Consider the following 13,123-nt stretch of genomic DNA (forward strand, 5'->3'; position numbering starts at 1 on the left):
CCGTCTCACAAAAAAAAGAGAGAGAAAGAGAGAGAGAGAGAGAGAGAGGGAGGGAGGGAGGGAGGGAGGGAGGGAGGGAGGGAGGGAGGGAGAGAGAGAGAGAGAGAGAGAGAGAGAGAGAGAGAGAGAGAGAAAGAGAGAGAAAGAAAGAAATAGACGCTAAGTGAAGATAGCTTTTGCCATCCCTACCATCTCGATGGGCTCAGGCCACTTGAGGGCCCTGAGAACCCGGCTGTCGAGGCCCCGCCCTGGCCCGCTCTTTGTGACGCGTGGGCGGTGCCCGCGTGCGCCCCGCCCCGCGCCTGCTGCTCTCTCTGCGGCTCGGCCCGTTGGAGGCAGCTTGGGTCCGCGGAACCGGGCGGATCCTCTGCGGCCATGAGGAAGCCAGCCGCTGGCTTCCTTCCCTCACTCTTGAACGGTGAGAGGTTTCCACCTGCTCCAACAGACTCTCCCCGGGCTCAGTCCTCTCCCTCCCGAGAGCTCTGCTTTTACGGTTTCTGGAACGCTTCCTCGTGGTGGTCGCGCTGGGTCGGCTCCCTAGCTCCTGGGATCCTCCCATCTCCCCCCGCCAGCGGCCGGACCTTTGCCTCTGTCTCTAGAATCCCCCCACCCTCGTCAGCAGGGATAACCCGCACCCCGTTCCTAATTTTCCAGTCTGGGTCTGTCTGCCCTGGTCTCGGAGCGGGTTTTGGGGTTCTGTCCTTCCATCGTCCGTTCGCCCGCTCCGCAGTGCTGCTCCTGCCTCTGGCACCTGCCCCAGCCCAGGATTCGACTCGGGCCTCCACTCCAGGCAGCCCTCTCTCTCCCACCGAATACGAGCACTTCTTCGCACTGCTGACTCCAACCTGGAAGGCAGAGACTACCTGCCGTCTCCGTGCAACCCATGGCTGCCGGAATCCCACACTCGTCCAGCTGGACCAATATGAAAACCACGGCTTAGTGCCCGATGGTGAGGGCCAGGCTAGGGGGGAAACTGAGGCACCCGAGTGTTCACCCAAAACGCAGGGCAAAAACCCCTGTGCTCATGTGAGGCGGGGAAGGGCATGGCTGGCACCTCACCGTGAGCTCGTACTCTCCACCCTCCCCGTGTCCACCCTCCCCGTGGCGTGGAGTCCATGGCCCGCAGCCCCACCCCAAGCTCCCCGTGGGTTCATCTTCTCCACCCCTGCCCTTTCTCAGGTGCTGTCTGCTCCAACCTCCCTTATGCCTCCTGGTTTGAATCTTTCTGCCAGTTTACTCAGTACCGTTGCTCCAACCACATCTACTATGCCAAGGTGAGGTCCAGGACAAAGGTTGGATTTGGTGCCCCAGGGCCAAGGGAGAGGCGGCAGCAGTGGGGAGTTGAGGAAGGTTCCAGGAGAGTCATCCTTAGCTCCTCCTTCCCTGCCATTTTGCCAGTCATTTACCCAGATTATATATGAATACAGTCTCACCTTGGACATTCAGATTGAACAATTCTGTTACTGCAAGAAAAGTAGAGAAGAGACCGGGCATGGTGGTTCATCCCTATAATCTCAGCACTTTGGGAGCCCAAGGTGGGCAGATCACCTGAAGTCAGGAGTTCGAGAAGAGCCTGGCCAACATGGTGAAACCCTGTCTCTACTAAAAAAAAAAAAAAAAAAAAAAAAAATTAGCCGGGCTTGGTGATGGGCGACTGTCATCCTAGCTACTCGGGAGGCTGAGGCAGGAGAATTGCTTGAACCAGGGAGGCAGAGGTTGCAGTAAGCCGAGATCATGCCACTGCACCCTATCCTGGGTGGCAGAGCGAGACTCTGTCTCAAACAAAAAAAAACAGGGCCAGGCGCGGTGGTTCACACCTGTAATCCCAGCACTTTGGGAAGCCGAAGCAGGCTGATCATGAGGTCAGGAGATCGAGACCATCCTGGCTAACATGGTGAAACCCCGTCTCTACTAAAAATACCAAAAATTAGCCAGGCGTGGTGGCGGGCACCTGTAGTCCCAGCTACTCAGGAAGCTGAGGCAGGAGAATGGCGTGAACCTGGGAGGCAGAGCTTGCAGTGAGCCAAGATTACACCATTGCACTCCAGCCTGGGTGACAGAGCGAGACTCCATCAAAAAAAAAAAAGTAGGGAAGAGGGATGGAAAGAGGCAAAGAGATAAGCTCTCCTGTTTCTTCAAACAGGTCAGTGATTTTGAGTCAAATGCAAAAGTGACGGCAGGGTTGTGGCCCAGACAAACAGAGGTTCATCTTCTGAAAGGACCCTTGCTCAGGTCTAGAGGGTTCCAGCAGGGACCATGTCCCTTTATCCCTGCCTAGAAACTGTGAGAGAGAAGACATGCTGGAAAAGAGGTGGAAGAACCAGCCGGAGCAGAAGTCTGCCCTTTGGGAAAGCCTTTCCCATTTTCCTTCTCTTCCTGCAGAGAGTCCTGTGCTCCCAGCCAGTCTCTGTTCTCTCACCTAACACTCTCAAGGAGACAGACGCTCCAGCTGAAGTCTCGCCCACCACGATGACCTCCCCCATCTCACCCCACTTCACAGGTGAGACCCTCTCAGCAGCTGGGAGACCACCAGCTACTCCTCCCACAATTCCCAGAGCCCACAAGGTAAGGCATCCAAGGCAGGGAAATGGGAAGCATGTTGGGTGGGAAGGGGACGCCGGCAGACAGCTGTTTACTCCAAGGAGTGTCAGCTTTTTATGAATGCAAGTTAGGGCTCTCCTGGACCAGAATCTCTTCTGCCATTACTTACGATTTTGCTCTGAATCCATTTTTCCCAATTCCAAAGACATTGTTGCATTGGAAGACCCTGGGCCCTTTATAAGCTAACCTCTTCACTTTAGAAAGGATTTGCTGCTAGCTACTCAGCATACTTGGTGTTTCCTAAGGGAGAGGGACAAAAGGTGGTATTTGAGGTGGAAGTTAGGGAAGGAGGAGTGCTTGCCAGGGAGGTGGGAAGGTGACGCATACCACCAACTTTACAATTGCCATGGTAATGTTCTTTTAGTTTGATACTTACATTTTTTTCTGTGTTTTTCTGTGTGTGTAAGTGTGACTTGGTCTCCTTTGTTTATGTGTATGTCCCTCTGTGAACAAAGACACTCAGGGGCCAGAAGCCTGACTGTCTCTTTCCCGTCTCTAAACCCTGCTATAGTGACAGAACACCAGGCCTTCCAGCCCTGGCCTGAGAGGCTTAGCAACAACGTGGAAGAGCTCCTGCAATCCTCCTTGTCCCTGGGAGGCCAGGAGCAAGCGCCAGAGCACAGGCAAGAGCAAGGAGTGGAGCACAGGCAGGAGCCGATCCAAGAACACAAGCAGGAAGAGGGGCGGGAACAAGAAGAGCAAGAAGAGGAACAGGAAGAGGAGGGAAAACAGGAAGAAGGACAGGGGACTAAGGAGGGACTGGAGGCTGTGTCTCAGGTTCAGACAGACTCAGAGCCCAAGTTTCACTCTGAATCTTTATCTTCTAACCCTTCCTCCTTCACTCCCCGGGTACGAGAAGTAGAGTCTACTCCTATGATGATGGAGAACATCCAGGAGCTCATTCGGTCAGCCCAGGAAATGGATGAAATGAATGAAATATATGATGAGAACTCCTACTGGAGAAACCAAAACCCTGGCAGGTATAGGAAGTTTTGACTCTGTCATCCACCCTGCCCTCCCTTCTGCCTTCCTTGGGAATGAGAAGCCCATTTTCCTGGCTTCAGCCTCCAGATCCACTCAGACCTGTCTGGGCTTCAGGCACAGCTAGCAACTTCCTGCCTCACCCATTCTGTGCCCATTGTTGCCTTAAGCACTGCTCAAATGCTTATTCTCCATGTACGCCTTGTACCTGGAACTACTAGACTTGGGTTCTGGTCTTGTCTCTGCCCTGTTTAGCATTGCAATCCTGACTTGGGTTCTGCTCTGTTTAGCATTGCAATCCTGAGAAAGTTATTTCTCCTTTCGGGTCCTCAGTTCCTCATTTGTAAAAGTAGGTGATTTGTCCAGAGGCCTCTAAGGCCCCATGCTGAGCATACTGAATGTGTGTGACCAAAGCAGACACTAAGGGAAGGGGAGGAGACCAGATGTAGTTTCCTGCCCCAGCCACCTGGCCCAGCCCCACCCTCAGTGCTGTCTTGCAGCCTCCTGCAGCTGCCCCACACAGAGGCCTTGCTGGTGCTGTGCTATTCGATTGTGGAGAATACCTGCATCATAACCCCCACAGCCAAGGCCTGGAAGTACATGGAGGAGGAGATCCTTGGTTTCGGGAAGTCGGTATGCCTGCCATACTCTCTAATGGATACATGCCACTGGGCATCCTCTTGGCCAGGCACTGTGCTGGGCTATGGGAGTGGAGGATGGGCAGGAGAAGCATGAGACATAGCTGGAGAGATTCTCTCCAAGTGGGACTCTTTTCTTAGGAAGGACATTACCAGTCCACCTTAAAGGAGGAAGGCTCAAGACCCAGTCTGGAATCCACTCCAGTCCAGAATTCATTCTTCACCTCCCTGAGTTGCCAGGCTTCCAGATTTCACTCTTTTTTTTTTTTGAGACGGAGTCTGGCTCTGTCGCCCAGGCTGGAGTGCAGTGGCCGGATCTCAGCTCACTGCAAGCTCCGCCTCCCGGGTTTACACCATTCTCTTGCCTCAGCCTCCGGAGTAGCTGGGACTACAGGCGCCCGCCACCTCACCCGGCTAGTTTTTTGTATTTTTTAGTAGAGACGGGGTTTCACCGTATTAGCCAGGATGGTCTCGATCTCCTGACCTCGTGATCCGTCCGTCTCGGCCTCCCAAAGTGCTGGGATTACAGGCTTGAGCCACCGCGCCCGGCCTTTTTTTTTTTTTTTTTTTTTTTTTTTTTTTTGAGACAGGGTCTCACTCTATAAGGCTGGATGGAAGTGGTGCGATCATGGCTCACTGTAGCCTTGACAATCTGGGCTCAAGTGATCCTCTCATCTCAGCCTCTCAAGTAGCTGGGACTACAGGCATGTGTCACCGTGCCTGGCTAATTATTTTTCTATTTTGTAGAGATGGGGTCTCGCTTTGTTGCCTGTGTTGGTCTAGAACTCCTGGGCTCAACCAATCCTCCTGCCTCAGCCTCCCAAAATGCTGGGATTACAGGCATGAGCCACCATGCCCAGCCCTGAGTCAACTTTTGATTCTTGATCCAGTTCACCATCTTCCTAGCTTTGCCTTAGATGCAGCTCTTCTTCTTTCCAGAGAGTTCATAGAACCCATTCCAGGGAATCTGTAAAGTGATTCCAGTCTCAATGTATCCTCAACAACCAGCAAGTCTATTCCCAGGAAAATATACTTTAGATTTTCACAAATAATACAATTTAGCAAATATTTCTGGAGAGCTCAGATACCATCCATTCATCTGTTTGTTCAACAAACACTGATTGGGGACAAACTCTACTAGATATTTAAGATGTTAGCAGGACATGCAATAGAGCCAGTCCTCTGTCCTCTTGGAATCTAGGGCAGGAGAGAGACAAGGAAATATGCAGGATGGTGCGATGGGATCAGTGCTGTAGCAGGGATATGCACAAAGTACAGAGAGAGCAGATGAGTACAGAGAGAGCAGATGGGGTGGGTTGGGGACAACTCTCCATGTTTGGGAGGATCAGAGGCGCTTTCAAGAAGAACTGATGTTTAAACCGAGACCTGAAGATAAAAGAAGTGAATCCAGGCAAAAGAAGGGGCTTGGTAGAAGATTCCTGCTTGGTAGAAGATTCCTGATAGAGGGAAGAGTATGTGCAAAGGGTCTGATGCAAAGAAGAGTATAAATTTCTTTTTCTTTTTTTTTTTTCTTTTTTTTTTTTGAGATAGTGTCTCACTCCGTCACCCGGGCTGGAGTGCAGTGGTGTGATCACAGCTCACTGCATCCTTGACCTCCCAGGCTCAGGTGATTCTCCTACCTCAGCCTCTCCAGTAGCTGGGACTAGTGGCATGCGCCACTACACCTGGCTAATTTTTTGTATTTTTTTGTAGAGACAGGGTCTCACCATGTTGCCCAGGCTGATCTCAAACTCCTGGGCTCAAGGAATCCGTCTCAGCCACTTCCACTCCACTGGAATTACAGGCATGAGCCCCCGTGCCTGGCCCAAAGAAGAGTAGAAATTTCATGAATGAAATTAGTATGCTAACAATGAGCACACTGTTTCTGCTCTTAAGGGGCCAAGAACCCATGAGGGGCTTAATATGGATACAGTAATATTACAAAAGGAGTGTGGTAGGTGAGGTTCTTAAACAAAATGTAAGAAGTTCGGGGTTTTATGGAGGGAGCTCACTGGATTTGATGGCGTAGGTAAGAGGACAGTAAGGAGTGCGTCCCTTTTACCTGGAGCAGAGCAGCAGGAGACAGAGTCAAAGAGATCAACAGGGTCATGATGCGAAAACTCTTGAATGGCAGCATGAGCATTTGCACTTAATTTGATAGGAAAGGGGAATCCAATCAAGATTTCTGGTCAGGAACGTGATACCTCCCTTATGTTGGAGGAGCAGGCAAGGTGCTGTAGGAGATTTCATGCACTATGACAAGCTGTGCCCATAGGGGAGGAAGGAGGACCGTGGGATTGACTAAACATGCTGCTTAGCAAGGTCTCCTGCTAGTGCTGAGGAAGCTGGGGGCAGGATCCAGCTGGGAGGTTGGCAACTCCACTCTGAAGAATAGCTTCCAAGAACTTGGAGGTTTCCAAGCCCGGTACTTGGGTAGAGCATAGGTTTTAGAGTTGGAAGGACCTGGACCCATGTCCCAGCTTCCCCATCTGATAGATAGGTGGCTTTGAGCAACTTACTCAACCTCACTGAGAGTCAGTTTCCTTGTCAGTAAATGAGAGTAATATTAATACCTCTGCTATTATAGGGTTCTCGTAAAGACTAAAGGAAATGAGAGCATGCGTATCCATAGTGCTGGCACCATGTCACCTCTTTGTAAATATTAGCATTATCATTAGCGGGTGGCAGGGGAGGGTTATGAGTTCTTTTCAGATAGGCTAAGTTGGGGTAACTGTAAGATCACCAGATCACAGGCATCTGTCAGGCACTGGCAATGAGGATTTGGAGCCCAGGAAAGAGAGCTGGCGCTAAAGATTTGGGTGTCACCGGCAGACAGATGATTACCTAGGAGTAGATCAATCATCCAGGAAGCAGGTGAAGGAATAGCTAAGGCAAGGTCCTTGGGGCACCCTTGAGGAGGAGGACAAGTAGAAAACCAGACAAGCTTTTGGAAGAGGCTAAATGCAAAGACATTCTGCAGGGCCACCCTGGAGGGCTGAGACATGGGAGAAGGCAGGCCGCTGACTCTCAGCTTCAGCCTCACCCATTCTCCTGCCCCAGGTCTGTGACAGCCTTGGGCGGCGACACTTGTCTACCTGTGCCCTCTGTGACTTCTGCTCCCTGAAGCTGGAGCAATGCCACTCAGAGGCCAGCCTGCAGCGGCAACAATGTGACACCTCCCACAAGACACCCTTTGTCAGCCCCTTGCTTGCCTCCCAGAGCCTGTCCATTGGCAACCAGGTACCTAGCGTGGCAGCCTGCAGTGGGAAAGGCAGAACTGGGTGGTGGGAGTGGGGTGGGAGGAGGCCAGCAGGAGGGGAGGGGCATGCTCCTCTCCCCTATCTCCTGTGCCACAGGTAGGGTCCCCAGAATCAGGCCGCTTTTACGGGCTGGATTTGTACGGTGGGCTCCGCATGGACTTCTGGTGTGCCCGGCTTGCCACGAAGGGCTGTGAAGACATTCGAGTCTCTGGATGGCTCCAGACTGAGTTCCTTAGTTTCCAGGATGGGGATTTCCCCACCAAGGTCAGAGCCTTTCCCCAAAGCTCAGCCCCATCCCCACCCTCACCCCATTCCTTGCAATTACTTGCTGTGGGTAGCCCTAGTTTGTGGAAGGGGGCTTGGGCCCCTGGCTTCTGAGAACCAGTCCTCACTGAACGTCCTGCCTCTCTCCAACAGACCATTGCACCCCACCCACCCTCCACCAATAGAGCAGGCAAAGGAGTGGGGACCTGGAGGGCTGAGAAAGCACAGGAGCTAGAGGTTCTGGTCCCAGCTTTGCCAGTTGCTTGCTGAGTGGCGGTGATCAAGTCACTTCCACTCAACCAAAGTTAGTCATCTCTACAAGAAATGACTGACACTTGCACCACTGCCCAACCCTGTAATCCAGGACTTCCTGGCCTCAGCCTGACGGGCTCTTCCCAGCTCTTCCAGTGCCTTCCCTGCTCAGTAAAATCAACTTGGCTCCCCATTCCCCTGAGTTACCTTCCCTGTGGCATGACCTGTTGTTGCCAAGAGCCAGGCCTCTCCTTCTGTAGTTAGCAGGGAAAACCAACGCAAGGAAAAGTAAGGGCAGCTGAAGCAAGTAGCTGAGCTGAGGGGCCCATGTCCATCCAGCTCTTGTCCCTAGGCGCCTTGATCTGGAATGGGGAGTCGAGGTCCAAAGAAGGAAGTGACTCACCACCATCACACATTGGAGATTCTCTTCCTCCTTCCCTCATCTACCATTACCAGAAAAATCCTTGACATCAGGCCACTAATTGGGTCCCTGTCCCATGTTCTGGACCCTTATCTGCCCCGTCCTGCCCCATTCCCACTTCCTCAGCCACTTTCGCAGTAAGCTGACCAGCAGCCTCGTACTCTCCCAGGCTCCTGGCTTCTTCCCAGCAACCTGTGACAGAATGGGAGGGGAAAGGCAGAGGGAAAGCAGAGTGAGGGGCCACCTGTGTGTGGAAGGCCTGGGTCTTGGGTCACACCCTGCCCCTGGCTCTGTCCTAGCAGATACCCCCTGGAGTACTGCTGTCCTGTGAGGCTTCTGATATCCCCTTCCCTCTCCCTGGCTCTTGGCTTAGATTTGTGACACAGACTATATCCAGTACCCAAACTACTGTTCCTTCAAAAGCCAGCAGTGTCTGATGAGAAACCGGAATCGGAAGGTGAGCACCTCTACCTTGCCCCTCCTTCTCCCAGCACCCCCTCAATCAGTCACCACAATTGGTCTATTCTGAGGCCCCCTCTGCAAGCAGCTAGGATGTGGAAAGCGGTTCCCTGTTTGCATCTTTGGGGCAGAGGCCTCCACCAGCAGGCTCTCCTCCATTCCTCCAGTCCTGGAGGAAGCAAGGCCCTCCCAGGCAGGTGGTGGATAACAGAGGAGGGCCCTGAGAGCACCACAGGAAGAACCCTCCGCTGGGCCGGGAATTGGACGTTGAGGTCTCGGTCTCGGTCTGTCTCATGTTCTTACTCACCAAGTAGCCTGGGATGAGGCACTTCCCCCGCTAAGCCTCAGCTGCCTGTTTCTGCAGGAAAGGGGTTGGGCTGCTTGATGTCTCCTCTGGCCTTAAAAACCCACATTTGAGTTTCCTCCTTCCCTCTTCTGCCCTGTGCCCATACCTGCCCACCTCTCTCTTTTGGGTTTGTGACACCTCCCCTCCTCCCCACTCCTGGCGCCTGGCTCTGTGATACAGACTGTCTGCCCTGAATCCCTGTGTAGGTGTCCCGCATGAGATGTCTGCAGAACGAGACTTACAGTGTGCTGAGCCCTGGCAAAAGTGAGGAAGTTGTGCTTCGATGGAGCCAGGAGTTCAGCACCTTGACTCTAGGCCAGTTTGGATGAGCTGGCATCTCGTCTGTCTGCACCCCAGCCCAACCTGTCCACATTCTCTATTGTTTTTAGACCCCATCTGTCGGTTTGCTTTCAGGCTGCGCCTTCTGGGTCACATTTCCTTGGGTTGGAGCAGCAGTCCCAGAGAGGGCCACAGCGGGAGCTGCGCGCTCCTTCAAAGATGACTTTACATAAAGTGTTGATCTTCAGCCTGTGTGGCCTATTTTGGTTGGGATCCCCATCCTCAGCACTGCTACCCTGCTCCGTGGCAGTCAGTCCCCAGCCCCCGGTTTTATGGATCCACTTGCCGGTGAGAGAATCTCATAGGAATGGTACTGAGGGAAGCAGCCATCTGCCAGGAGAAGCAGAAGACCTGAGAACCCGGAGAGGTGAACTAAGGAAGGCCAAGAAGGCTGGGGCCCTGAGGATGATGTGGGCATGAAGGCCGGTGTGTGCCTTCATTTCTGAAGCCCTAAGCCCCATGATGTCAGATGCAAGTGTAGTATTGTTCCTCTGTAGGGTAAAGGCCAAAGCCTGATGAGACCTTGTCCAAAGGGACCAATCCCAGGTTATAGGGAGGGTGTAGCTTGCACTTTATGAGGAAGGGAAAAACCAGGAACTACAGCCTCGATCAAGGAGAGCTTGGGGTTGTTTTTTTGTTGTTGTTGTTGTTGTTGTTGATTTTTTGTTTTTGAGACAGGGTTTCGCTCTGTCACCCAGGCTGGAGTGCAGTGGCGTGATCGCCACCCACTGCAGTCTCCACCTCCTAGGCTCCAGCCATACTCCTACCTCAGCCTCTCAGTTACCTGTGACCACAGGAATGTGTCACTATGCGTGGCTAATTCTTAAAATTTTTTGTAGAGATGGGGTCTCTCCATGTTGCCCAGGTTGGTCTCAAACTCCTGGGCGCACGCAATTTTCCCATCTCGGCCTCCCAAAGTGTTGGGATTACAGGAAGGAAACCCTTAGCGTCCAGGAATTTGTCAGATAATCCGGATGTTTAAGTGGTTGCATCTGAACAACCTACATTGAGATATGACTCCAGCACTGGCCTTTAATAACTTGAAATATCCCAAAGTATGTGCCGGGGACACTGCAGAGTCTCTCTCCCTTCTGTAGCTTCATGGTAATTAACAGTATTTTGTTAAAGCTCACTTACTATGAGAGTTCAAACATGCACAAAAATAGAAAAGTATAATGCACCCTCCTGTACCCTTCACCCAGTTTCCATTGTCAACACGAGGCCTGTCATTTCACAGCATGTTAAAGGCCCTCTAGAGCTTGGTAATAGAGAAACGTGTAACCGAGCTGCCCAAACTCACTTCACCACAATCCCTTTTCCACCTACCACCACAACACTTGAACTTGTTTCTGTTTATTGAGCATGGACAACATGCCCAGCCCCGTGCCTACAGGGCCCCTTATCTCTGTGTCCCCTGTCCCAAGGACACAGAGACAAGGGGCTGAGGGGAAACAGACCTAAGCAAAGAGGAACCATCCTGCCTAGTGACTGCTCGATGCAGGATCCAAGTGTGCTCAGTGGGAAGCAGGACCTAGCAGAGCACTGTCATGCAGAGGGCCCCGGGCAGGGTGGGGCACAAGCCACGAGTGGCATGGGCTAAACCACCTGGCAGACCCAGGAAAGGAAGAGAGACACCCAGGGGGAACCGGTGAGGACAACGAGAGGCTGGTGGGTTAGTCATCTGGCATCAGACAGTAGGTGTGCCAGGAAGAGTTCCCAGACACAGCAGGAATATCTGAACGATGGGTGGGGGCAGTTCCTAGTCAGCAAGAGTCGGGGCTGAATTAAGTATCCTTAGCTGCTGGGGTTTTTTCTCTGGCCAGTCTGTGAAGGCCTTTGAGGACAAGTGTTCCTCTTCACTCTGTCCTTGGCCCCTGTGGGGTTGGGTGAGTGCACTGAGCTGGGAGGGATGTGCTGAGATCTGCTGAGGTGGGTGTGTCCCCTCCCACCCGGAGAGCAGGTCCTACCAGCCCAGCCCAGCCCAGAGCAGGCAGCGGAATCCAGCTTGGGGCAGCGCAGAGCAACACGGAGCACAGGTATGGGGGTGTCACGAATTGAACTGCACAGGGAGCACAAGGGGAAGCATCCCCCTGGAGAAATGGGGGACTTGGGTGGGGGACAGAGATGAGGGTGGGCATGGGCCCTGGAAAACCCTTCTGAACAGAGTAAAAAGCCGAAAGGAATTGCCTCAAATAGATCTTTTCAGATGGAGCTGGACAAACAGCTAACATGCCTGCTACACCCCGGGGGTGCCCCTTTTTGACGCTTGAAGACCCCACTCTGGGGGATCTCGCAGAGGCTGTGTCCTCCCCCTCCCTTTCTAGGCCCCCACTGTGGTACTGAGCCCTGGGCTTCCCAGGGAGGACCCTCTGGGGACTGTTTACACCCTTTTTCCACTTCCAGTTAAACCTCAACCCCTACACCATTCATCCCCCAGGGCCAGGCAGATGCCAATGGGCTGATCTAATCAAACTTGTTAACGGGTTGACTGGCACAGACGTGTTCTCAGTGTTCTCCCTCCCAACTAGCCAAGGTGCACTGCACGGGGTCTTCAGGAGGTGCCGCCTTAACCCAAAAGGTGCATCTATATAAGATTAGACTGATGGTCTCTGATGTCCCTATGGCTCTGATAGATTGTGGTTTGAGGGGATGGAATTTTGGAGGTGGGGGACATATTTGGAGGTCAGCAGGGCTTTATGATACCTTTGCATCACACCATGAGGATGGGGCCTACCTATTACCCATGGTTGTGGGGCTCCCATGACAAGAAGGGGACCTCCACCAGATTGTATCTCCAGAACTACTCCTTTTGTTCTTTTTCCCTTTCTTTTTTTTATTTTGAGACACAGTCTCCCTTTGTCACCCAGGCTGGAGTGTAGTGGTGCAATCTCAGCTCACTACAACTTCTGCCTCCTGGGTTCAAGCAGTTCTCTGCCTCAGCCTCCCGAATAGCTGGGATTACAGGCATGCACCACCATGCCTGGCTAATTTTTGCATTTTTAGTAGAGACAGGGTTTTACCATCTTGGCCAGGCTGGTCTTGAACTCCTGACCTCATGATCCACCTGCCTCGGCCTCCCAAAGTGCTGGGATTACAGGCATGAGCCACTGCCCCCAGCCATTTTTTTTTTTTTTAAGACAGGATCTCACTCTGTTGCCCAGGCTGGAGTGCAGGGGCATGAACATGGCTCACTGCAGCCTCAAACTCCTGGGTTCAAGCGATCCTCCCACTTCAGCCTCTTGAGTACCTGGGACTACAAGCAGGAAATCTAGTGGATTTCCCTGAGGAAGCAGGACATGCCCGGCTAATTTATTTATTTATTTTTTGAGATGGAGTCTCGCTCTGTCATCCAGGCTGGAGTGCAGTGGCGCGATCTAGACTCACTGCAAACTTCACCTCCTGGGTTCAAGCTATTATCCTGCCTCAGCCTCCAGAGTAGCTGGAAATACAGGCTTGAGCCACCACGACCAGCTAATTTTTGTAATTTTTTTTTTTTTTTTTTTTTTTTTTTGTAGAGACAGGGTTTCGCCATGTTGCCCAGGCTGGTCTTGAACTCCTGCGC

At 52.5% G+C, this 13,123-nt stretch overlaps 1 protein-coding gene across 1 annotated transcript; it reads left to right on the plus strand.

The window, feature by feature from the left end:
- Positions 1-284: 284 nt before the first annotated feature.
- ACRBP (acrosin binding protein) lies at positions 285-9,748 on the plus strand. The gene is made up of 10 exons (XM_010385933.2): positions 285-418; positions 731-949; positions 1,180-1,274; positions 2,383-2,500; positions 3,113-3,581; positions 4,083-4,215; positions 7,281-7,460; positions 7,577-7,744; positions 8,791-8,874; positions 9,429-9,748. The coding sequence occupies exons 1-10, from the start codon at positions 376-378 to the stop codon at positions 9,549-9,551; spliced, it is 1,632 nt and encodes a 543-aa protein (XP_010384235.1). The 5' UTR covers positions 285-375; the 3' UTR covers positions 9,552-9,748.
- Positions 9,749-13,123: the final 3,375 nt, after the last annotated feature.

The sequence above is a fragment of the Rhinopithecus roxellana genome, chromosome 10 (genome assembly GCF_007565055.1).
Source record: "Rhinopithecus roxellana isolate Shanxi Qingling chromosome 10, ASM756505v1, whole genome shotgun sequence".
Lineage (NCBI taxonomy): Eukaryota > Metazoa > Chordata > Mammalia > Primates > Cercopithecidae > Rhinopithecus > Rhinopithecus roxellana.